General features: G+C 40.4%; 1 protein-coding gene and 1 long non-coding RNA gene across 2 annotated transcripts; one reads left to right on the top strand and one right to left on the bottom strand.

Moving 5' to 3' along the window:
* Positions 1-12,690: 12,690 nt before the first annotated feature.
* On the top strand, positions 12,691-17,936 carry LOC107788605 (uncharacterized). The gene is made up of 2 exons (XR_012707832.1): positions 12,691-13,035; positions 17,219-17,936. It is a non-coding gene; the product is annotated as an uncharacterized LOC107788605 (long non-coding RNA).
* A 6,382-nt stretch (positions 17,937-24,318) lies between these two features.
* On the bottom strand, positions 24,319-24,912 carry LOC142177422 (uncharacterized). The gene has a single exon (XM_075245919.1). The coding sequence runs from the start codon at positions 24,910-24,912 to the stop codon at positions 24,319-24,321; it is 594 nt and encodes a 197-aa protein (XP_075102020.1).
* Between the last annotated feature and the right edge of the window lie 653 nt (positions 24,913-25,565).

A 25,565-nucleotide genomic window follows, 5' to 3' on the forward strand; every position in this document is an offset into this window, starting at 1 on the left:
ATTCCCGCATTTTACTGGTGGGCGACCTAGAACTTAAATGTATTCCCGCATTTTACTGGTGGGCGACCTAGAACTTAAATGTATTCCCGCATTTTACTGGTGGGCGACCTAGAACTTAAATGTATTCCCGCATTTTACTGGTGGGCGACCTAGAACTTAAAAGTATTCCCGCATTTTACTGGTGGGCGACCTAGAACTGAAATGTATTCCCGCATTTTACTGGTGGGCGACCTAGAACATAAATGTATTCCCGCATTTTACTGGTGGGCGACCTAGAACTTAAATGTATTCCCGCATTTTACTGGTGGGGGACCTAGAACTTAAAAGTATTCCCGCATTTTACTGGTGGGCGACCTAGAACTTAAATGTATTCCCGCATTTTACTGGTGGGCGACCTAGAACTTAAAAGTATTCCCGCATTTTACTGGTGGGCGACCTAGAACTTAAAAGTATTCCCGCATTTTACTGGTGGGCGACCTAGAACTTAAAAGTATTCCCGCATTTTACTGGTGGGCGACCTAGAACTTAAAAGTATTCCCGCATTTTACTGGTGGGCGACCTAGAACTTAAATGTATTCCCGCATTTTACTGGTGGGCGACCTAGAACTTAAAAGTATTCCCGCATTTTACTGGTGGGCGACCTAGAACTTAAATGTATTCCCGCATTTTACTGGTGGGCGACCTAGAACTTAAATGTATTCCCGCATTTTACTGGTGGGCGACCTAGAACTTAAAAGTATTCCCGCATTTTACTGGTGGGCGACCTAGAACTTAAATGTATTCCCGCATTTTACTGGTGGGCGACCTAGAACTTAAATGTATTCCCGCATTTTACTGGTGGGCGACCTAGAACTTAAATGTATTCCCGCATTTTACTGGTGGGCGACCTAGAACTTAAAAGTATTCCCGCATTTTACTGGTGGGCGACCTAGAACTGAAATGTATTCCCGCATTTTACTGGTGGGCGACCTAGAACATAAATGTATTCCCGCATTTTACTGGTGGGCGACCTAGAACTTAAATGTATTCCCGCATTATACTGGTGGGCGACCTAGAACTTAAAAGTATTCCCGCATTTTACTGGTGGGCGACCTAGAACTTAAATGTATTCCCGCATTTTACTGGTGGGCGACCTAGAACTTAAAAGTATTCCCGCATTTTACTGGTGGGCGACCTAGAACTTAAATGTATTCCCGCATTTTACTGGTGGGCGACCTAGAACTTAAATGTATTCCCGCATTTTACTGGTGGGCGACCTAGAACTTAAAAGTATTCCCGCATTTTACTGGTGGGCGACCTAGAACTTAAATGTATTCCCGCATTTTACTGGTGGGCGACCTAGAACTTAAATGTATTCCCGCATTTTACTGGTGGGCGACCTAGAACTTAAAAGTATTCCCGCATTTTACTGGTGGGCGACCTAGAACTGAAATGTATTCCCGCATTTTACTGGTGGGCGACCTAGAACATAAATGTATTCCCGCATTTTACTGGTGGGCGACCTAGAACTTAAATGTATTCCCGCATTATACTGGTGGGCGACCTAGAACTTAAAAGTATTCCCGCATTTTACTGGTGGGCGACCTAGAACTTAAATGTATTCCCGCATTTTATTGGTGGGCGACCTAGAACTAAAATGTATTCCCGCATTTTACTGGTGGGCGACCTAGAACTTAAATGTATTCCCGCATTTTACTGGTGGGCGACCTAGAACTTAAATGTATTCCCGCATTTTACTGGTGGGCGACCTAGAACTTAAATGTATTCCCGCATTTTACTGGTGGGCGACCTAGAACTTAAAAGTATTCCCGCATTTCACTGGTGGGCGACCTAGAACTGAAATGTATTCCCGCATTTTACTGGTGGGAGACCTAGAACATAAATGTATTCCCGCATTTTACTGGTGGGCGACCTAGAACTTAAATGTATTCCCTTGTTATATAGGTGGGCGCCTAATGGTAAAGACACAAAATGTACTCCCTTGTTATACAGGTGGGAGCCTAATGGTAAAGACATAAAATGTACTCCCTTATTATACAGGTGGGCGCCTAATGGTAAAGACACAAAATGTACTCCCTTGTTATACATGTGGGCGCCTAAAAATATGAAATGAACAGACAAAAAGTATTCCTCTCGTTATTCAGGTGGGCGTCTGTTTGAACCACAACTTTGAAAATAAAATCCGATTTGAGGGCGGATGAACCCGACATATCCTATTCGAGGGCGGATGAACCCGACATATCCTGTTTGCGGGCGAACGAACCCGACGTATCCTATTTGAGGGCGGATGAACCCGACATATCCTGTTTCGAGGGCGGATGAACCCGACATATCCTATTCGAGGGTGGATGAACCCGACATATCCTATTCGAGGGCGGATGAACCCGACATATCCTATTCGAGGGCGGATGAACCCGACATATCCTATTCGAGGGCGGATGAACCCGACATATCCTATTCGAGGGCGGACGAACCCGACGTATCCTATTTGAGGGCGGATGAACCCGACATATCCTATTCGAGGGCGGATGAACCCAACATATCCTATTTGAGGGCGGATGAACCCGACATATCCTATTTGAGGGCGGATGAACCCGACATATCCTATTCGAGGGCGGATGAACCCGACATATCCTGTTTGAGGGCGGATGAACCCGACATATCCTGTTCGAGGGCGGATGAACCCAACATATCCTGTTTGAGGGCGGATGAACCCAACATATCCTATTTGAGGGCGGATTAACCCGACATATCCTGTTCGAGGGCGGATGAACCCGTCATATCCTATTCGAGGGCGGATGAACCCGACATATCCTATTTTGCGGGCGGATGAACCCGACATATCCTGTTTGCGGGCGGATGAACCCGACATATTCTATTTTGCTGGCGGATGAACCCGACTATCCGATTCGAGGGCGGATGAACCCGACATATCCTATTTTGCGGGCGGATGAACCCAACATATCCTATTTGAGGGCGGATGAGCCCGACATATCCTATTTTGCGGGCGGATGAACCCGGCATATCCTATTTTGCGGGCGGATGAACCCGACATATCCTATTTTGCGGGCGGATGAACCCGACATATCCTATTCGAGGGCGGATGAACCCAACATATCCTATTTTGAGGGCGAATGAACCCGACATATCCTGTTCGAGGGCGGATGAACCCAACATATCCTGTTTGATTGCGGATGAACCCAACATATCCTATTCGAGGGCGGATGAGCCCGGCATATCCTGTTTGAGGGCGGATGAACCCAACATATCCTATTCGAGGGCGGATGAACCCGACATATCCTATTCGAGGGCGGATGAACCCAATATATCCTGTTTGAGGGCGGATGAACCCAACATATCCTATTCGAGGGCGGATGAACCCAAGATATCCTATTCGAGGGCGGATGAACCCAACATATCCTATTCGAGGGCGGATGAACCCGACATATCCTATTCGAGGGCGGATGAACCCGACGTATCCTTAAGACTTGAAGATGTCTTACCTTGAATACTTGTTGGGGATTGGGATGAATTTTCCCTTTCTACCTTCCCCATTTATTTTTTATTTTTTGTTATTATTCTTTTTTTTTTATCATTATTATTATTATTAGCTTCTTCCTTTGAAGACTAACTCCTTTGAGACTTGTTTTGCCTTAACCTGAAAGGAACCGCTGAGGATACCGATTTTCACCAAACTTGTGTTGGACTCCTCAAACCTGCTAGAGATTGTTGGGATTATTTACTTACCTGCTGGGGGGTAAAACGTTATCAGCTGGGGATAACGCTGTCGTGGATAATACTGCTGGGGAATTCTGATTCCTTCAGAACCAGTGCTTCACTGAGCTCAAGTTTCATCCATTTGCTGTTGGGGGCAACACTGGTTCTAAGACCATTTCCCTTGAGGCTGATGTTATCTTTATTCCTCCCCGAATGGGTATCTGACTTTCAGAAAATTTTCTAAACGAAAAGAAAATTTTCTGCCCCAGTCTGATAATCCCTTGTGGCATGCATTTCTATCATCAATGCCACTTCATTTACCTGTTAGCTTAAAACACGGTGGTTGGTTGTGATACTCCCACTGGGATGGTTTTCCCTTTCTCCTTCCTTGCTCTGCGTTCCACAACTTGTTGGGGATGACATTATTTGCTGGGGATAATCCTTTTCTGCTGAGGATATCCCTCTTCTTTTGTGGCATAGTTCGGGAACTGGCATTTCCCAAATCAGGCTCACTGCTCTCTTTGCTTTGTTTAGGGGCCTTGGCCTTGAAGTTTATATCCTTTGATTTCGGCAAGGATATCCCTCTTGACACTCGTCAATCCTTCTGTCAATTCCCTTTTGCTGGGGATATCTTTTTGCCACTGGCCTCGCGTTTGTTCCCTGCTGACTATACCACTTGGATGTACTAGTCAGATCTCATTTTGGAAAGCTGATGGCCTATTTTGAAGTCAATTCACACTTGTTCTGACCAAACAGACTCTATTGGGGATTTTTCTATGAAAGGAAAAAGATAAAAGGGAACAGAATAAAAGGACAAAAGGAAAAAGATGACCTTTTAACAAAAGAAACTATAAATAAAAACCTATCAAACGCAGATACCGACTCTAATGGTCATGACATGCATATGCGGCCCATCCTCCGTCGTTAATCATCTTTCTAGACCTTCAATTGGCCATTCCCCATCTGATTCCCAATCTTATTCGACTTGTAGTGCCCGAAGGGTTTTCACTATCAAGCCTCTCTCATTTTTGGGTTTTCTCTCAGCTTTCATCGCCTTATGGTGCCTGTGAAGGTTTTCACCGATAAGACTCTCTCATTTGTATCACTTTCCAGCTAGGGATTTGGAGTGTCGCCGGTATGACTCTTTCTGCTGGAGATTAGAGTCCTTCCTGCGGTGGAACAGAATGTTATATTCGCCGGTAAGACCCTTCATTTGTCTGACTTGGCATCTTTTGAAGACTGATCAGGAGGTCTTTCTTTGGACCGTAATGTGGGTTTTGGATAGGGCTAGAAAGAAAGGATATTAAAGGCTCAAAAAATGCATCAATTTTGGGTTATTAGTTACAACCTTCGGAATTAGATTTATTCACAATAAACGCAACCTTTGCCCCAGTTTCTTGCTTGGGGATATCCTATTTGATTTTTTCATTTTTCAAAACTATGACCGAGCCGTGAAGCGCCTACGTATCCTCTTTGAGGAATCAGGTCAAACGTAGTTCCCAATTCCCCTTTTTCATTTGACTTTCTCTCTTTTTTCGTTATCATTTTCTTTTCTTTTCTCATTTCTCCTTTCTTTTTGTTGTTCGTTTTTTTTCTTTTCTTTCTCTCTTTTTTATTTTGTTCTTCTTTTTTTCCGTTTTGTTGTTTTCTTTTTTTCTTTTCTTTCTTCTTTTTTTTTCTTTTTGTTTACCTGTCATGTTTGCGTTTTCTAGTCGTTTCTAATGATTCCGAAAGAGGGGTATGAAAGAAAAAACAATAAGGCTCAAAAGGGGTTAACGAAGGATAAAGTGTTTAGGTAGCAGTACAAAACGCCTTCGTCATTCCAGTCTTCAAAACATGCCAAGTGCAAACAACACAATTGAACACAGATTTATAGTCTCTTCCGATGGTGCTGGTCTTGACAATTGTGTTAAACATTTGTTTTTCCTTTGTCATCTCTAAAGCACCGTTGGGTGACACTCTCATTATCATGAACGACCCTCATGCCAATTTGGCGAATCTTGCTTTTAACGGTTTTATTCATATTTTACTTGCCCCAGTTCCACATGACTCGAGCTCTGAATAATCTCAGCCGTCCTTATTTCCTTTAAATGGTCTGATCACCTTTTCAGGGTTTTATGATTAACTTTTAAGATTAGGCCCAAAGTGTGTGTGCATGTCATGTCACTAGAATCGGCGTTGAATAAAAATGATAAAAGGACTAAACAAAAGAAAATTGGAAATAATAGAAGACCGGAATTCGCATTAGATTACCGGTGAAATGGTTTGAAAAAAAAAACAAAAACAAACCGGAATAAAATCCTAAACAACCTGGACACAACTTAAACAAACCGCTACGACAAAAATGGAAAGATAAGAAGGTTTGACATAAGACAAAATTTGAATTACAATCCTAATGATCCGAACAATAGAAATGACAACAAAATAAACCACCACAAGCTTCTCTCTTGTTAACCAAGGAACGGAGCGTCCTCCCACTTTATCAAAACTGGCATCTTAGCCACTTGAGCTTCGCATTAATACTGCCAAGACCATTACCAGCTTTAATATCATCATCCTCCGTCAACAAGTTCCCAATAGGATTCGAGTGATTCTGTTATCAGGCCTGATCCCCGCAGAGTGTATCATGAGGTGCAAGTAAAGGATTCTGGGTGTCATTGTCCGGCTTACCACAAACCAACCACCTTCTTTCTTTGTGATTCAAAACAAAACAGGTTAGAATGGACTCAGTCGGTCCTCATTATTGACAACAACTTTTTTCTTTTCTTTTTTTTCGATGTTTTTTTTTTCATTTTTTCTTTTTTCATTTTTCTTCGGTTTTTTTCATTTTTTCTTTTCTTTTCCCTTTTTTTCTTTCTTTTTTTCATTCTTTTTTTATTCTCTTTTTTCATTTTTTTTTTGCTTTTCTTTTTGTTGTGGTCGAATCTTATGGAGATTGCCTACGTATCATGACGCCGCATGAATCAGACCTTGCGTAGTTCGGACCAATATAAGATAAACAATAGTAAACATTTTTCAATTTTCATATTAGAACAAACTGAGTTTCAAAGGTTTGAAGATGACTTACAAACTTGGAAATCAAACAACCCACATTATTCTAATCAAGAGGTTTATGAAATCAAAGACAAAAGGCTAGCTCCCTATGTTCGACAAATGCAACCAAATGGTTATTTTTTGCAAATGTGGCCCCTTCTAAATTTCACATGAATTTTTTTGAGGCCGGGGAGGATTATTTTATGACACTTTACACACTTGTCCATTCTTTTACGAAAATAGCCTTTCGACAACTGAAAGATACTCTAAGGCTATTTCGGCAAGAACGGTTTAAGACACGGCCGAAGCTGGCTCGACTAATTTTATTTTTTCATTTTTTTTGACTAAACATCCAAACGGCATTCACCTTACCGCTGACTCTTTATTTTTTTTTTCAAATTACGATAAAAACCTTGTGTTGCAAACACGGCCCTTCAGCGCCTCGGGGACGAAGATTTTTAAGGCTGTGTGGGTCCATATCTCAAAATGACCCAAAGGTGGCTGTTTATGCCCAATCAGCCTTCCGGCGTCCCTTTCGGGAACATTTGGCTATTTATGACAAAACAGCATCACCTGACTTATTTATAACTCTTTTTTATCGTTTTTCAAATTAGAAAAGTCAATATTGCAAACACGGCATTTCAACGTCTCGGGGACGAAGATTTTTAGGCTGTGGGGGTCAATTGGACCAAGTCTTAAAAATGACCCAAAAGTGGCTGTTTATGCAAAGTCAGCCTTCCGGCGTCCCTTTCGTGAACATTCGGCTATTTATGACAAAACAGCATCACCTGACTTATTTATAACTCTTTTTATCGTTTTTCAAATTAGAAAAGTCAATATTGCAAACACGGCCTTTCAACGTCTCGGGGACGAAGATTTTTAGGCTGTGGGGGTCAACTGGACCAAGTCTTAAAAATGACCCAAAGGTGTCTGTTTATGCAAAGTCAGCCTTCCGGCGTCCCTTTCGGGAACATTCAGCTATTTATGACAAAACAACATCACCTGACTTATTTATAACAAAATTAAAATTTGACATATTATTTATTATTTATTTGTTTTTGGATTTTTTAGCAAAAGGTGGGGTTGGACCCGATGAGGGTTGCCTACGTATCTTACATCCGGTGAGAATCAAACCCGCGTAGTTCGGGAAATCAAGAATGAGTAGAGAAACTAACTCTTTTTTTTTGTGAATTTGTGAAAGAACTGCTTTAAGAACTATTTAAAAACTATTTGATTGGTTTTCTTTTAAAAAGAAATACTTCTAAGATATATTTTTGAATTTTTATTTGCTTTTTTTTAATCTAAAGAAGAAGAAAATATTTTTCGGAATTTTACCTTTAATAAAAGAAATGCTTTTTTTAAAAAATGTTTTTTTGAATTTTGAATTTTCTTTTCAATTTTGAAAGAAGAATCAAAATATTTTCGGATTTGTTTTTTATTTTTATTTTTTTATTTATTATTATTATTATTATTTACACAATTAGCAAGACTTTCTAAAGAAGTCAATAATGGAAAATATATTCAGATTTTTTTTGTTTTTGAAAATTGGGGTTCTAACAACTTTTCTAAACCTTTGGCAAGACAAATGTTCTTGCAACACATAAAGATATATATACATTTTTTTGGAAATAAAGAAAAACTTTTTGGATTTGTTATATATACATATATTTGCAATAATAAAACCCCTTTCAACGCCCGACTTTTTTTTTTTATAACCTAAATAAACTTTTGGACTTTTTGACATTTTTTCAAAACAAGACTGCTAATAAACAAACTAATAAGACATTTTTTCATTTTCTCAAAATTTCGACAGAGCTTCGACTCTACTTGATTTTTTCTCCACGCTGTTATTTTCTCCTCTTTTCCACAATTTTCTAATTTGTGGATGATGATGAAAACATACACAATCTTTTTTTTTTTGAATTTTCAATGTTTTTTTTTATATATATACATATATATTTTATTTTTTATATTTATTATATTTTCAAAAATGTGGCATGGGGGACATAGGGAATTTCAAGATTTCTTGGGTTCCGCAAATGTTCCCCATGTGCTTTTCCCAAAATGAAGCGTGGGAGACATAGTGGATTTCCAAGGCTTCTTGGATTCCACAAATGTTCCCCATGTGCTTTTGGAATACCAAGGCTTCTTGAATTCCACAATGTTCTCCATGTGCTTAATTAACATAATAGCATGCTTATTCAAAAGTAGTGCAACTTTCTTATTTAACGTGATCAGTATGGTAAGGAGTGTCATTTGTCCGCAAATATCATTGGTCCACCAAATGACACATTCACCCCTGAATAAATACAACATGTAGCACATAGAATGCCATAAGATGGTCTATTATTTTCAGGTTGCTTGTCCTAGACGGACTCAACCCCTGTGTTGAGTCCCCTAAGTCAAATGCACATGATGCGAATAAACGTTCCTACTAGGGATCCGACATGTGACTTTGTTATACTAAGTTCATAACCTGGGTATTTGTTCTAGACTTGGCTTACCCGAGCGGACAACCCGAGCCGAGGATGGGAGCTGTGTACCGGTAACCAAAAGGCCATCCAATTTTGCAACTCCTCCGAATCCTCGTTCTATTTTGGTATATGACACTAACAGAAAGAAGCCACGACCAGCGTGCACTCCTCAAGAGAGAGAAGAGAGGGGTTTCGGCACAGTGTATATGTACAATTCAAATAATATCAAAGCAGTAAAAGCAGCACTTAGCACATTAGGCTCAAACATGTAAAAAATCAGATAATAAATGAAGCCAAATAATAACAATTATTTTAAGCTCGAATTCTTAACCCTAAACCAGTGGTTCTGGGTCATCGTCCCCAGCAGAGTCGCCAGAGCTGTCACACCTCCTTTTTCCGCACCCGGGCGGGTGCAAGGGAGTTTTTTCCAATTAAAGGACAATCGAAACGGGATTTATTTATTTATTTCAGAGTCGCCACTTGGGAGATTTAGGGTGTCCCAAGTCACCAATTTTAATCCCGAATCGAGGAAAAGAATGACTCCATATTACAGTCTGCGTACCAGAAATCCAGATAAGGAATTCTGTTAACCCGGGAGAAGGTGTTAGGCATTCCCGAGTTCCGTGGTTCTAGCACGGTCGCTCAACTGTTATATTCGGCTCGATTATCTGATTTTATACAAATGTGAACTTATGTGCCAATTTTATCTTTTAACCACTTTTATCATTCACTGTTATTTTTATAGGACTTGCAACGTCGTGAAAACATATCTCGAACCACGTTACATCAATGCACCCGTGGTTATTGACATATCTCGACTCGGTTGAGATTTGGATTTGGGTCACATAAATGTGCACCCGAATTTAGGGAGATATCATTATTAAAGGCGCGCCTAAAGCAACTAGCGCATTATTATTTTGGGGTAGGGCCGTAAAATTTGCTAAACGGCCCGTCCCGGAATCTAAGTATTTAATACATATATTTTGTGAGGGCCCCGCAATTTGTCCCTTTTATTTGGCGAGGCTCACCTCATTTTATTATTATTATTTTTTAAAAGAATTTGCAACGTCATGGAAATGCATCTCAGACCACGTCACAATCAATGTACCCGTGATTAGAAACACATTTCGACTCCGTTGAGACTTGGATTTGGGTCACATAAATGTGCACCCGAGTTAAGAAGGTAACATTATTAAATACGCGCTTAAAGCAACTAGCGTATTGTTATTTTGGGAAAGACCGTGAAATTCGCTAAGCGGCCTGTCCCGAATTCTAAGAATTTTAATAAGGTTCCTATTAGTCCTAACTTTGCTAACGTATTGTTATTGTTATTAAACCCAACTTCTATTACTAAAAAATGAGAAATAAGGTTTAAACGCTAGTAGTCATGATTTTTCATTCAGACGTTCACATACCTATTACAACGAGAGTACATAATATATGCGAGCACATATGTTCGCAACAAATCACTGGATGTCAAATTGTTCCCTTAATAAACACAAATATATGCATAGAAGTAGACATTCTCGTACAAAAACTTAAGTTCACAATATGTTCTCACATTTACTTTAAGCATATACAGTAACTGATCATAAGATGAATATTTTTAACAAAAACGACAAAAATTGCATTGTTGACATTCATCTTAAACCATAATATGCGAATCGAACGAAATGAAACAAAGGACGAAGAACACTAACCTTCGAACCTCGACAAACCTAGAACGACAAACAGCGCCCCCGACGGAACTTCGAACCTGACCTCACTAAACGAGGAAACAATGACGAAACCTCGGACAAACACCTCGACGAGCAAAAGCAACCTCACCGGAAAAACAGAAAGCTCGGACCAAAGTCGACCTCGACGGAAAACAGAAAACTCGGCAAGGCAGAATCGCAGCAACCAACAGCTGCTCGGAAACGCAGCAACGACTGCTTGGCACGCAACGATAGCTACTCGTTGGACTGGAAATGGTGAAACGGCTGGTTTTTGTTCGGGCTGTGCGTGGAGCTGTCGAACTGGGGAGGTTTCGCGGGTGGCGGGGAGCTGGTGGCCTAGCTGGTAACGGTAATGGCTGGTGGACTGTTTGGTCAGTCGGGAAAGTGACGGAGTGGTGTTTGGACAGTAGGGAAGGTGGCGCAGCAGCAGCAGCTGCTGCTCGACGGGGCTGGTGGTTCACGCGTCGGGTTGCTGGTGATTTTGGACGTGAGGGGGGGGTGGTGTTTGGACTGTGTCGAGGGTGGTTTTGGTGGTGGAAGGGTCCGTTTAGTGTAGGTGTTTGGGCGTGAAACTGGTGAAGGCGATGGTTATGGCGGGTCGTTTGGTCGGTGGGTTTGGACGTGGGGGAGTAGGGGCCGGTGACAATGGCGGATTCACGGAGGAAGAAGGAGTGGTCGTTTTGTGGTCCGTTTGCTAGGGTTCTTCGGTTCTTCTTCTTTTGAAGAAGAAGATGAACAGTGGAAACATAAATTCCCTCCCTTTGAAATTTTTTTTTGTCCCTCCCCTTTTTCAATTTTTTTGTCCGTGTATATTAGCCCATTTGTCCAGAAAAATGAGCCCCACGCGTGGTGGGGTTCGAGGCTTGTGTTCCCCACGCGTGGTGGGGTTTCCCGTGTATGGGATTCCGTCCGTGTTCCCCACGTGTGGCGGACTCAGATTATTATGGGCTAGGTCCGAAAATTAGGCCTAAAAGGGGGTAGTTTGAACCCGAATTTTATTCTTTTGCCCGGATCCGAGAATAAGAACACGATGTTGCTTACTAATCCTATGTAAGTAAAATAACTACAAAAATAAGACTAATATTTAAAACAAAACTATATCTTTTTTTAATATTTTTTCAAGATTTAAAATAACTACAAAATATCAATAAAACTATTTTTTAATTTTCGTTTTTGTATAAAGGTAAAAAATAAAGTAATATTTTTTGTATTTTTAAGAAATTAAGATGACTACAAAACATTAATAGAACTACATTTTTTGGTTATTTTCGAAATTATATAAAGTACCAAAATAAAGTGCAATTTTTGTATTTTTTCAAGTTTATGAGAAATACATAAACTAAAATTTATATATGTATTTTTGTGATTCTTTCTTTTTGCGACGAAATAAAGTAAAATAGTTAAAATGGCTATATTAGCCCCAATTTCACATATTCACGCTAAAAATGTGAAAATCCTCGAGGAGGGTCAAAAATCCGGTGTCTACAGTATTATTTAATACTGTCAACCAAGTGTATTATTGTATTAATTATACATAAAATAAATTTTCTTATGCAACCAACCAAATATTACATTTGTATTATTATTATATGAATGTATTAAAATGTATAATTATTTTAATTTTCGTTCCTGGTAGTTATTTTAATTCATTTTTACATTTTTTGCTCTTAAATTTTATTAATTAATTGCATACGTTTATATATTTATATTTATTAATCTCTATCTAATTTAATTTTTTTATCAATCAACATACCATGGGCTAATACGTGTCCCTCTCAGTTTAGCGTTTTCTTTTTCTTTCGGTATACCATACCAGTGTAGCAGTTTAATCATAAAATCGTGTTCCTTTGAGATCTGTTCAATTCCCGAATAAACCCTACCTTGATGTAATTCTCTGCTTCTGAATTCGCAATTGGATTTGAACACAAAAATAGAAAACCCAATTGAGACCGGAGAAAATTTTCCGGTCGTTTTGGGGGGAATATGATAACAAGGTCTAAACTGGTGGAGCAGCTCAGAGATTACCAGATCAGATCTCAACACAAGTGCCCCCCTCTTTCTTTCTTTTCCCCTAAGCCTCTTCTCTCAAACTGGTACGTCTCCATTTGTCTGTGTATATGTATGTACGTCTCTCTATATTAACATCAAATTAAACAATTTTAGCAGGAAAATGTTTCTGCTTAGATTTTTTTTTGTGTTTATTTTAATTAATTTCTTTATTCCTGAGCTATTTGTGCAAAAAATATGATTTGTGATGTACTTAATTATTTGCATTACCACCGGGTATCTACTGCTACCTGCCATCAGCACATGTACAGGTAACTTTGCCAGCAGATGAGAAGAAATTACCTGAATTTTTTGTCATTTTAACCTTACCTGCTTCATTGACTGTTAGGCTACATCTTTGGGTGCATTATATTATGTTTCTGAATACTTCCATTTTAATTTGGGGAATTACTTTAGCTGTAGATGTTCAAGTGGTTCACCTAGATTGAAATAATTTAACTTAGACAAATGATGATTCTAAAAGTTTCTGCTGAGGCGCAAGGTAAGTAGCTCTAAGTGCGAAGGCAATGGACATGGACTCACTAAATCCAAAAAATTATCATCGGGAAAGCTTTTGGCTTGACACAAAGTCACCTTTGGTGCAAATTGCCAAGGCATTCTACAAAATAAGACCTTGTTATCACCAGTTTCTTTTTTTTTTCTTCTGCAGATTGAAGTGATTAAAAGTCTTGTTTGTTTTTTCCCCTTTTCTCTTGCTTTTGCTTTATGGGTTTGGGGAGTCTAAGGACATGAGTAAGTTTGATTTTAGATGCTAAAGGGAGCATCGCGATAACATTTCTACAGAAGTTAATTCCTTCGTTGAAAGTTAGAACCCATTCATTAAAAAGTAGAACAATTATTTGAAAGAAAAAGGGGAAGCTTGCTGCTTTCCTCCCTTCACTGTTCCACGTATAATTGGAACACTTCAATTTGAATTTCCTTGGACTTTCTCCGCACTTCTGACCGGACAATAAAATTTTTTGTTTTGCAGCAAGACTCTTTATAGGTTGATCTCCCATTGAGATGTGCTATTTACAATGTTTTGATATATTAATAGTTTTTTAAACCTTCTTTTTCTCCTCCATTGATGCTCATGGTGGATTATTGGTTCCTCCTCAAAATTTCAAATAGTAGTGTATTCACAATGTAATCCAGTGATGCCTTGCTTATGGTTTCCCCTATCCAATTTTGGATATAACTACATATATCCCACCTTCATGGATATGTCTAATTCATTGAGTCTCTCTCTAAGCTGGTGGCTGTCGTAAGATTGTCACTAGCCTTAAGTCAGCATAAGGTTACATTGCCATTCCTAGGGCATCTATTGTCTGTTTCTATGTCCCATCGCCTTTAGGAGATTGCTGGTGTCAGATTTTAGAAAGAAAGTCTAATTTAACAGGTGTGAGAGCGATATTTCCAAAATAGATTCCCATAAAGGATCCTCGATAATACAGCATGACCTTTAACTTTGAAATAGGCTCCTTCTTCTTTTGAGCTAATGAAAGAGGGACTAACCACTTTGCATCTGGGGATGCACTCCATGCTTACTCCATTGTAAAGATACTGAATCTTTCACTGCCAATGAGTGGAACCTAAATTAAGAAATGCCAGTCTTCTGGTGGGTCTTATTTTCCTTCTTTTAAGACATATGCGAATCAGGAAGCCCCAATTTACATGGTTGTAGGATATCCAATTTACATAGTATCCTTGGACTTCTCCCTTTAACTCTGGTATTCACACACTCATTTGCTGTTAATGTCGCATCCAATATCTGCATGTCTCTGATGAATGCCATTTGTTGGCAATTCACCAGCATATGCATCACCCTCTTCGATCTTTGTGTGAGCACTTTGGAGATGATCTTATACACATCCCTATCACACTGATAGGTCTAAAATCTCTCAATTCCTTGGCTCCAAGCTTTTTATTTTAGGAATAAGAGCCACATATGTCGTATTGAAGCTTTTTCGAAAATATTCATGGGTCAGGAAATTTTCGAGAGTCTTCATAGTATCATCCTTGACGGTTTCCCAGTAGCTATAACAGAAACTCATTGAATAACCATCAGTCCTAGGTGCCTTGTCTGTTGCACATCTCTTGATAAAATCTAGTATCTCTAATTCTTCAAAAGGTCGTTCTAGCCACTGCTCCTCTTCCTCATTAATCCTTGGACCACTCACAAAGGAGAATTCAGGTCTCCAATCTTCAGTCTCTGCGTATAACTTCTGATAAAAGGATAAGATCTCCCTTTTAATAGCCCCTTGGTCTTCCACAGGGCTCACCATTTACTCTATGCTTATCAATAGTGTTGGCTCTTCTATGAACATTTACCTTTCTTTGGATAGTGTTTCTTTCATCCTTCTTTGGCCATAGCACCCGTTATCTCTGTCTCCCATGCTATCTCCTCATTTTTAGCAATCTCCTCTATGTATAAACCAGCCTTCAGGACTAATTCATCTTCCTTTATAGCTCTCTGTTCCTGAATATTATCCATCAGGCCATCACTTCCATTTTTTTCTAGGAGTTCTGATATCTTCTTCTCCAGGCTGAAGTTCATGTAAGTGTTTGTCTCTGTCATTCTGTCTTTATAGGTGAATTTTCTTATACTTGGGTTGCTATCTTCTTGCTGGCCCTTTTCAAATTGCATCATCATTTGCTTAGTCTGACTCCCATAGAACACTTAAAAATTGTTAGTACACTGTATTTGTAAAATAATTCTGGAGAAGGAAAATAACGTATAAACAGAAATGTAGAAGAAACAAAATTTAATTCGAGCCCACTAAATTCACAGTGTTTCCTTAAGGAACTTAATCCCCTCCTAGTACCCAAGGTTGTGGATTATTTCCTCCCAGGATAGAATGGATTACACACTGGAGTAGCGGTACTTCAAACCCCAGTGTTTCAACGAACGTAAATGGCGGCAGCAAATCACACTTACGTTGTTTGTTTTGTAAGAAAACAGTGCAGAAAGGAAGAGGAGAATTCAGAATTTTTGTAAGGAAAATCTGAGGGAATGGTCTGCTATTTATAGCCAACATGTTGAGTTTAAACGAAGAGGTGCAACTCTTCAGAAGGTCTGTCATGACTTTAAACGAAGAGGTGCAACTCTTCAAAAGGTCTGTCATTATAGGTGAATTTTCTTATACTTGGGTTGTTATCTTCTTGCTGGCCCTTTTCAAATTGCATCATCATTTGCTTAGTCCGAGTCCCATAGAACACTTAAAAACTGTTAGTACACTGTATTTGTATAATAATTCTGGAGAAGGAAAATAACGTATAAACAGAAATGTAGAAGAAACAAAATTTAATTCAAGCCTACTGAATTCACAGTGTTTCCTTAAGGAATTTAATCCCCTCCTAGTACCCAAGGTTGTGGATTATTTCCTCCCAGGATAGAACGGATTACACACTGGAGTAGCGGTACTTCAAATCCCGGTGTTTCAACGAACACAAATGGCTGCAGCAAATCACACTTACGTTGTTTGTTTTGTAAGAAAACAGTGCAGAAAGGAAGAGGAGAATTCAGAATTTTCGTAAGGAAAATCTGAGGGAATGGTCTGCTATTTACAACCAACATGTTGAGTTTAAACGAACAAGTGCAACTCTTCATAAGGTCTGTCATGAGTCATGCCTGTTCACGTAAAACGGCCATAACGTAAATGGCTATTTACGCAAAATAAAACGGGAATTCAAAACGCGGAGGAAAATTAATTTTCCGTTACAAAAACGGCTAATTTGGATTAAATAATATTCGTCAATGTCATATCTCATCCTTTGGCTTTCTGTACCTGATTATTATCTTGTTTTAATTCCTAATTATTTTGTATCCTAATGTTGTCCAATGTTTCAATCTTCTCCTGGTTGTTGGAATTCCTTCTCTCCTTTGTTAGTGGTATGTCAGGAAAAGCACTTGTTTAATGGATGAGAGGCTACATGTAGTATAGCGTTAGTCAATCATCTGTTATATGTAACTTGTAAATTTCTTTGGTGTATTATGCTTCTCATATATTGACAAACTTGGATGCACGATATCTGGGTCTGCTTTAGGACACTTACTGAATTATCATGTCCTTCTCCCCTTCAGTTTTGTCTTCAGTTGTTGGTCATTAGATAAATATTTGCATGATGTAACCTTTGTACCACAATTTCATATAACCTTCTAAACAGTTTTAGAAGATCTGTGCATTTTTTAATGCTGTAACAAACTTGTAATTGTCTCAAATTGTGTAGGGCTGATGTTGTGGCTGCTGTGTTCTACGCCTTGCTATTCACTGTGCTTATAGTATCATCATATTTTGCCCTTTATTTGCAACATTACTGGAGTTCCTTTCTCATCATAGGCCTTGCCATTTCCCTTCCAGTTCGTTTGAGAATTTTACGGCAGGCTCATGCAAGAAAGAGAGTGAGACAATTACCTCTGTCTATGTGAACTTCCATCTGCAGCTGCAAGTGCCAAACATCGGTTTAAGTGAAAGGAATACCTCTTGCACAGAAGTGCACTTTGATTGTAGAAGTACAATTCTTTGACCTTCGTCACATATGCCGATCAAGCTTCTGCTGTGAAAAATGGGATACCATCTTCGCATTCCTCTTGATGATCCATTCTTGAAGAAGCATTATTAGATGATGAATTAGTTGTGAAATGAACAAGCAGAGTTCAGAGTTCAAGGTTTCAGAAATTCTGATATTCTTGCTTTGTTGTAAACTAAATTTGGTGGCAAATAAAGATGCTCAGTTCTGGATGTTACTGCGGATTGTAGTTTGAGGCGTAGGTAGAGTTTAACAAATCATATCTGAATGACCAGATAATAGCAGTTGAAGGGTTGAAATGACTTTGGTTCAGGAGTATTTTACTGAACTGTATAGGAAAGTTGAGTTCTGTATGATCAGACAATTCGTATTTTGCGTTTCAAATAGTATATTCAAAATTTAGATGTTTTCAAAGTAATCTGATTGCTAAACTTCTTTTTTCAGTTATTTATTTTCATAAAGCATTATTTCAGATACATAAGCACATTAAAGTTTGGCCAAATACATCGGCAACCCCTTAAAGTTATCCTCACTTTTTACTTTGACACTCCATCTTAAGTCCGTTCCATTTAAACACTCCAACCACACCTCGAATGTGTCATTTAAACATAAAATTCACAAGCAACCAACATAAACAATGCGTGTAATTCACTCGCCACAGTGACGAATAAAAAAGAGACACATGAATTTAACTTGAATTAATTGATTAATTAAAAAAAGTTTTTGAAAAAAAAAATTAAAGAAAAACAAGAACCCTATCCAACCCTCAGTCATCTTCCCCCAACACCCTGTCTTCATCTGCCAAAAGAAAAATCAAAGCTACCAACATGTCTTCTTCCCACCATGTTTCTTTCTCCTAATCTTCACCCCCAAAGTGCAATAATTAACGGCATCCTCTTTGAAGATCTAATGAAACGATGTTATTTAAATCAAATGTTTTGAGGATGAAATAAAAAGCAACAGGATAATAGTAAACTATCCCCATTAGTGTTCCTACAATCCCAAACTACCCTGAAGGGAGAATTTTGTGTCAATTTTTTTGGGGGTTCAAAATCCCTTCTGATTTTCTCCTTCTTTAGATTCACGAAAATTCCCTGGGAAAAACAAAGCCTCGCCCTTTTTTGAGATGTAAATATGATTTTTCTTTAGATTCAAGTCACAAAGTTTAATTTCGTTAATGTTGAGAAAATTGGAACTTCGCCGGAAAAAATAAAGTTTCGCCGAAAATGTTAAAGGGGTTGCTGGACGTAGTTGTTGGGGCTGCTCGTTTAAAGACTTAAAGGGGCTGCAGAACGTAGTTGTTTTGGGGGTTTATAGTGAAACTTGGTAAAGCTCACATGGAGTTAATTGACAGGATATGGTGGAATGAGAAGATGGAGAGGTGAGAGAAAGAAAGTTATTTTGTTTTTTCCCTCTATTCACATTTATTTATTCGTTGGGACCCATAACAATAGCATCCCACGCTATCTAAAGAGGTGGGCAACACACACTATGCCACATCATTGAATTGTGTTTAAATGACACATTTGAGGTGTTGTTGGAGTGTTCAAATGGAATAGACTTAAGATGGAGTGTCAAAGTTGTTTGACCAAAAGATGATAATCTTTGGTTAAACTAATTAATCAGTTATTAAAGAGAGTTAATCCTAGTTAAAGCTAATAACTTCAGATCTTGGGTTGACAGTACGAAAGGTTTGAGCAATGAAGAAACAGAAATAATGGGCAGGCAATAAATGAGTCGAATGTAATAATGTGCATAAAGTATCAAGTATTAAATAACAATAAATGTCAATAAATGTAAATAAGAAGAAAGATTCACCCAATATCGAATAAGGTGAATGATTCTTCAATCTGACAATGATGAATGACAAGAATATAAGAGAATATTGAGCACTTTTTCGGATCTGGTGAAAATGACAATAGATAATCCAAAAAAGTCGAATCTCTCTAGAAAGTTGTTCCCTGTGTTTATCTAAAGAGCTTACTTTTAAAAAGTGTTCTTATCATATATCATATTACATGCCCTTTACCTTATTTCTCATTCTATTTATATGGGATATTCCCAAATAACCCTAAAAGTACAAACAGAAAGAATATTTAAGAGAATATTCCTTCTGAAGATCCCAATACAAAATTAGTCGTTATTACTATCTGCTCTACTCAACCTCGACCGTAGTTGATCGCTTGGTGACTCGTTCCGTTGATTACTGGTAGACTTCGGCCAAATTGCCCATGATAAGTTACAAATTACTCACGATAATCACCTCTTCATGCTGAATTTCCTCCGTTGGATTTTGACCTATACAGTTAATCCCTCCACTTATCGAGGTTGTTCTTTGGTTGACCTCGGTGAGCGGACTTCATTAGTTGTAGTCAATAAATTCAGGTGGGCAGGTCGAGTAGTAAAGATCACGGTCGAGATGGTAATGTGGCGCTTTGCGGGCCACAACTTATTGTGACGTTGGTTATGACTGATGTCACATCGTCATACATCATTATTACACATCTTCCCGATGCGGTGCATGCGTCATTATTACGCATCTTCCCGATGCGGTGCATCGCTTCCTGTGCCCCTGTCGTTTTGATCTTTGTGTTTCGGTGGTTGATTTTCTCGATTGGGTGTCTGTGTTCTCTATAAATAGGGATTGCGAACCCCTTGTATGATCCTTTATGTTTTCTAGCATTTGAACCTGCATATTTTCGTCCCTTCTTCTTCTTCTTCTTCTTCCTGTATTCTCGCTCCCGTTGTTTCCATTTTCGCACCTTTGTTCTCCTTTCCGATTTGTGCGATTTCTGCTACATCTACCTCTTTTTGTTCATATCTTCTGCATTTATAACTAACAAAAATGGTTAATACACCTCTTGTCTCTGATGGGGTTCTTGAACCAACTCCACTAGTAGTGAGAATGCCCCCTCATGATGATGATGAAGTTGTCGCTGCAGAGGATGAGATCTTTCCCATCGTGGAGGAAATCGTTCCTCGTAACTATAAATCCAGGTTAGACTTCTCGAAGCCAGCTACAGATGAACTTGAACCTGTGCAGTCCAAAATGGACGCGGCCGCCTTGGCCGAACTTGGGGCCAAATACAACATCCCAACCCATATCGACTTGGTCCCGGCTGGCCGTGACATAATCCATATCCATCGCCCTGGGTACTGTGCCTTCTACGCGTACCCATTCCAAGTAGGCTATTCTCTTCCTCTTCCCCCGCTTGCGGAGGAATTCTGCCGCTACTACCACATCTACCTGGCCCAACTCTCCCCATATATTTATAAACTCTTCCTCATGTTGATAAAGTACTCGGAGCTGGCCAATCGCGGGATTTCTATCCGCCATCTGCTATACCTTTTTGCGCTAAGCTTTCACATGGGTATGATGATATACCTATGACACCGTGGGACCAAGGGATTGGTGGTGAAGATAGATGATAAGGCAAATCGTTGATTTTGGTTCAACTTCTTCTTTATTAAGACCGAGCACGTGGTGGCGAATCCCAGTGGGTTCCCTGAAGTGTGGAACTTCGTCCGTAAGTGTTTTTGCTAACTGGTTGCTTGTTTTGTTTCTCACTGGTGGCTTAATCATTCTTCTTCCTCTTTCGTGCAGCCGAGAAGGAGCCTCCCACGTTGGTCGCCGATATTCGCCACTGGGTGAGTCAAATCTTATCCCACACGGCGGGGATCCGTGAGTGGTCGTTGTTCAACAAGAAGTTTGGACGTAAACCTTCTTCGACCGATAAGTCAACTTTTTTCGATCTTCAATTGCTTCGACCTTCATACCGTCTTTTTTTCACTTTATTTAGTTTCTGTCTTTGCTGTCAGGTCGGAAGGCACCGAGGAGAGTGAAGGCTCCTACCCCCATTTTTCATCAATCGGGTACCTCGACCGGGTCACTGGTCGCTGCGACTGCAGGCAAGTCTGTATAGATTGTTGCTTCTTCTCAGACCCCGGACCTGCGTAGGCCTGGCTGTCGGGTGGCTGCCTCATCAGCGGAGACTCTGGCTTCTCTTATACTACACTAGGTAAATGAATCATCGCCGAGTGAAGAGGAGCCGACTCCGCTAAAAATACAGAGAGTAGAGATCGGTGACGTGATGGCTGGAGTCGAAGAGTCAACAAGGGGCGATCCAAAGCTGGCCACGGCTGCATCTGAGGGCGATGTGGGTTTGAACACAAAGACTTTGTTGCCTGCAGAGGTTGCAGAAATTGGTCCTTCGCCCGAAGTCACTGCGAAGAAGGAGGGCGATCAGAAGTGGCGGAGGCCATTCTTAGAGGCCATCCGTCACCATCCGGGCAAGCTGACATTCATTCATTGGTGGAAGAGAGAGGGAAGGGTGTGCCCGTGGATGGCTATGAAACCAGTTCCGACATCAACCCCGAAGAGGTACGGATGTTCGGTGAGGGGTTTACTCGGGTAGAAGTAAGGACGGAGGGATCTACTCGCACCGTAGTCATTCCATTGGACTGCGACTTGTTAGTGAATATAGAGAGTGTAGTTCTTTCTTTGGTTACTCTATACTCTAGCGCTGAGAATAGGACTTTATGGACGTTTAATGATGCCGATCTGTCGTTAGTCATATCCGAAATGACTTTGATGGTATGTTATTTTTGTTTTTGTTGTTCTTGTACCTTACGTTCTTTCCTTTTTGTTTTTACTTACTCTTTTTGGCTCTTCCTTTTTCACTAGACTCTCATTTTGGAGATCGAGAGCACCCGCCTAGAGGAGAAGCCGAAGGTTGTTTTTAAGAAAATGGTTTTGAAGTTTCGTGAGTACCGTGCCAAGTACCATGAGATATGCACTATTTAGACACGAACGGTAATTTCCAGTCTCTTAGAGATGAGTTAAGGCAGAAGGACAATGAACTCGTGAGGGCCATCGGCAAATGTAGCGAGCTCGAGGGAGCTCTTAGAGCTAAGGAGGATGAGGTGAGTAGGGGGGTCGCAGTTGAGTGTGCCGATCTTCACGCCCAGGTGGCATTCTTGCGGGCTGAACTTAGACAGAGTTCGACCAGGGCCAATGACTTGAGTGATGAGTTGATTGAGAAGACAACAAAGTTGGAGAAGGTCGATGAGCCCAAGATCGCGGCTTTAGCAAGGGTGGCGGCATCAGAGGAGGTCATCTGCGTCCTCAGATCTGAACGAGCAAGTGAAGCTGAGGCGGCCATGCTCATGGAGGCAAGGCTTGCTGAGCGAGTTGGCAATCTTGAGGGAGAGGTTTTGAACTTAAATGATCAGGTCTCCGTTCTTGAGGCCGAAAGGGCGCAGCTATTGGCTCGAACATTCTCCTCTCACACTTTTGCTTATCCTGACGTTGCGCGGGATTCGTACGAGAAGTGGATCGATGACGAGGCCCAACTATACATATTTAGGGACTTGATGGCGGCATGTCGAGTTAATGAGGTTGAGTTCGAGGGTGCTCGTGCCAAGGCGCGCACAGCTCGAGTCGCCTATGGTTATAATCCTTCCACGCCACGGGCATGCAATGATGAAGACGAGCTGGGCGGAATCGAGCAAGGTGCTTGGTATGATGATGCGTACTCGACCGGCGAGGATGAAAACGGGGATGATGTCGCTGAGTGATGCTTTTTGCAATCTTTTTTATACTTTTGTGGGCGTCTATTCGGCTCTTTTAAGATACCATTTTGATTTGGAATGCTACTTTTGCTGTTTATTTCCGAGTCTTCTATTTTTTCCTTGAATGGTTTCCTCGATTGATTGTCTTGATTTAAAGAACTATTGGTAGGCGTTAACTCGAACATGGCCAAGTGTGTCTTTAATTAGTTCGAGCAAGGTTAAACGTCGCCATAATTAATTCGGACGAGGTTAACCGTGAAATGAAATTCGAGCTAGGTCGAATGTGAGTTGATTCGAGTGAGGTCGAATGCTACTCTTAACTAATTTGAACGAGGTCAAATTTGAGTGTCTTAATTAATTCGAATGAGGTCGAATGTGAGCTGATTCGAGCGAGGTCGAATGTCACTCTTAGTTAATTCGAATAAGGTTGAATGTGAGTTAATTTGAGTGAGGCCGAATATTACTCTTAGTTAATTAGAATGAGGTCGAGTGTGAGTTGATTCGAGCGAGGTCGAATGTTACTCTTAATTAGTTCGAACAAGGTCGAATGTGAGTTGATTCGAGCAAGGTCGAATGTTACTCTTAGTTAATTCGACCGAGGTCGAATGTGAGTTGATTCAAGCGAGGTCGAATGTTACTCTTAGTTAATTCGAACGAGGTCGAATGCGAGTTGATTTGAGTGAGGTCGAATGTTACTCTTAATTAGTCCGAACGAGGTCGATTGTGAGTTGATTCGAGCGAGGTAGAATGTACTCTTAGTTAAAATGGAGCTAGAACTGATTTCTGGTTCCACCCCTGGCTCTCTGATATTCTTCTCATTGAAAGTCGAACGAGGTCGAATATGAGTTGATTCGAGCGAGGTCGAATATTACTCTTAATTAATTCGATCGAGGTCAAATGTGGGTATATTGATTGGTGCAGTATTAAAACTTGGTGGAGACATATGAGAACATTATGTGTTTGTATGCTTTGCTTACATATATATATTGGAGAAGTTTACACATTTTTTGGGCTAGTATTCTAGTCCCAGTCTACCTAGTCCCTTTATTGGTCGACCTAGAGAAATATTTGAGGGGTCGAGCAACGAACTTGCTAACTTGTATTCTCACCTGCTCATGCTTAACTTCGAAATGTCCTCCTCGTCGCCTCATTAAAAATCTCCCCGAGAAAACCTAATTGGGACAAACTCAGGTGAGGGAAAAAGAGTATGGCTCAGAGAAAATCTTTCCTTAGAAATTTAAGTACTTGAGGTGGGCGGTGTTCCAGTTGCTTGGTAGTAGTTTTCCTTCCATAGTTTCTAGTTGGAACGACCCTTTGCTTGCTTCCGCCGTAATTTTGTATGGGCCGTCCCAATTAGTCCCTAGCTTTCCATCTCGTGGATCCTTGCTTGCATGTGTTTTGGCTTTGAGTACGTAATCCCCGACTTTGAGCAGTCTGATCTTGGCTTTTTTGTTGTAGTATCGCTCTGCCTGTTGTTTCTGGGCGACCATCCTTATGTACGCCATGTCTCTTTTTTCTTCAGCCTCATGGAGGTCTTGCCTCCTGCTTTCGTCGTTTCTCGGCCCGCTTTCGTGTGAGTACCTTAGACTTGGTTCTTCGATATCGACTGGTATTACTGCATCGGTCCCATTGACCAGTGAGTACGTTATTTCTCCTGTGCTTGTTTTTGGTGTTGTGCTGTATGCCAATAGCACTTTCGGCAGAGTCCCTTGGCGTTCTCGAGCTTCTTGTTCATGATATTCAATATTGACTTGTTGGAGGACTCCGCTTGCCCATTGCTCGCAGGATGATAGGGCATGGAGAGTATTCTTTTGATATGCCATTTCTCGAATAACTCAACGATCTTTTTTCCAGCGAATTAGGGCCCGTTGTCATAACTGATTTATTTGGGGAGGCCGAAACGGCACACGATATTCCTCCGTATGAAGGCGATCATTTCTTGCTTGCGTATTTGGGCGAATTCACCCGCTTCCACCCACTTGGAAAAATAATCAGTTAAACTAAAAGAAGTCGTACATCCTCGTCCTGCCGGGAGTGGTCCGACGATGTCCATCCCCCATTTGATGAAAGGCCAAAGCGCGGTGACTGAGTGGAGGTGCTCGCCTACTTGGTGGATCATGGGGGCGTATCTTTGGCATTGTTCACATTTTTTACGAAGTCGATGGCCTCTTTTTTCATTGTGGGCCAGTAGTAGCCTACTCGTATGGGGCATCTGACTAGGGCTTGATTGCCGGTTTGAGCTCTGTAGTGACCTTCGTAGACATCCTCCAGAACGCGTCGCGTTTGGTTTGGGCCTAAGCATTTTGCTAGGGGGCCTCCATACGTTCTTTTGTACAAGTCGTTGTTGATGACGATGTACCTGGCCGCCTGCGTTCAAAGCTTCTTGGCTTCTTTTTTATCGTTTAGAAGCACTCCATCCTGCAAATATATGACAATACGATTGCGCCAGTCCCAAGTTTGATTTATAGTTTGTACC

This window comes from Nicotiana tabacum, chromosome 3 (genome assembly GCF_000715075.1).
Source record: "Nicotiana tabacum cultivar K326 chromosome 3, ASM71507v2, whole genome shotgun sequence".
NCBI lineage: Eukaryota > Viridiplantae > Streptophyta > Magnoliopsida > Solanales > Solanaceae > Nicotiana > Nicotiana tabacum.

Excerpts from the sequence above, each read along its gene's own strand:
- LOC142177422 (XM_075245919.1), bottom strand. The coding sequence starts at position 24,912 with ATGGCATATCAAAAGAATACTCTCCATGCCCTATCATCCTGCGAGCAA.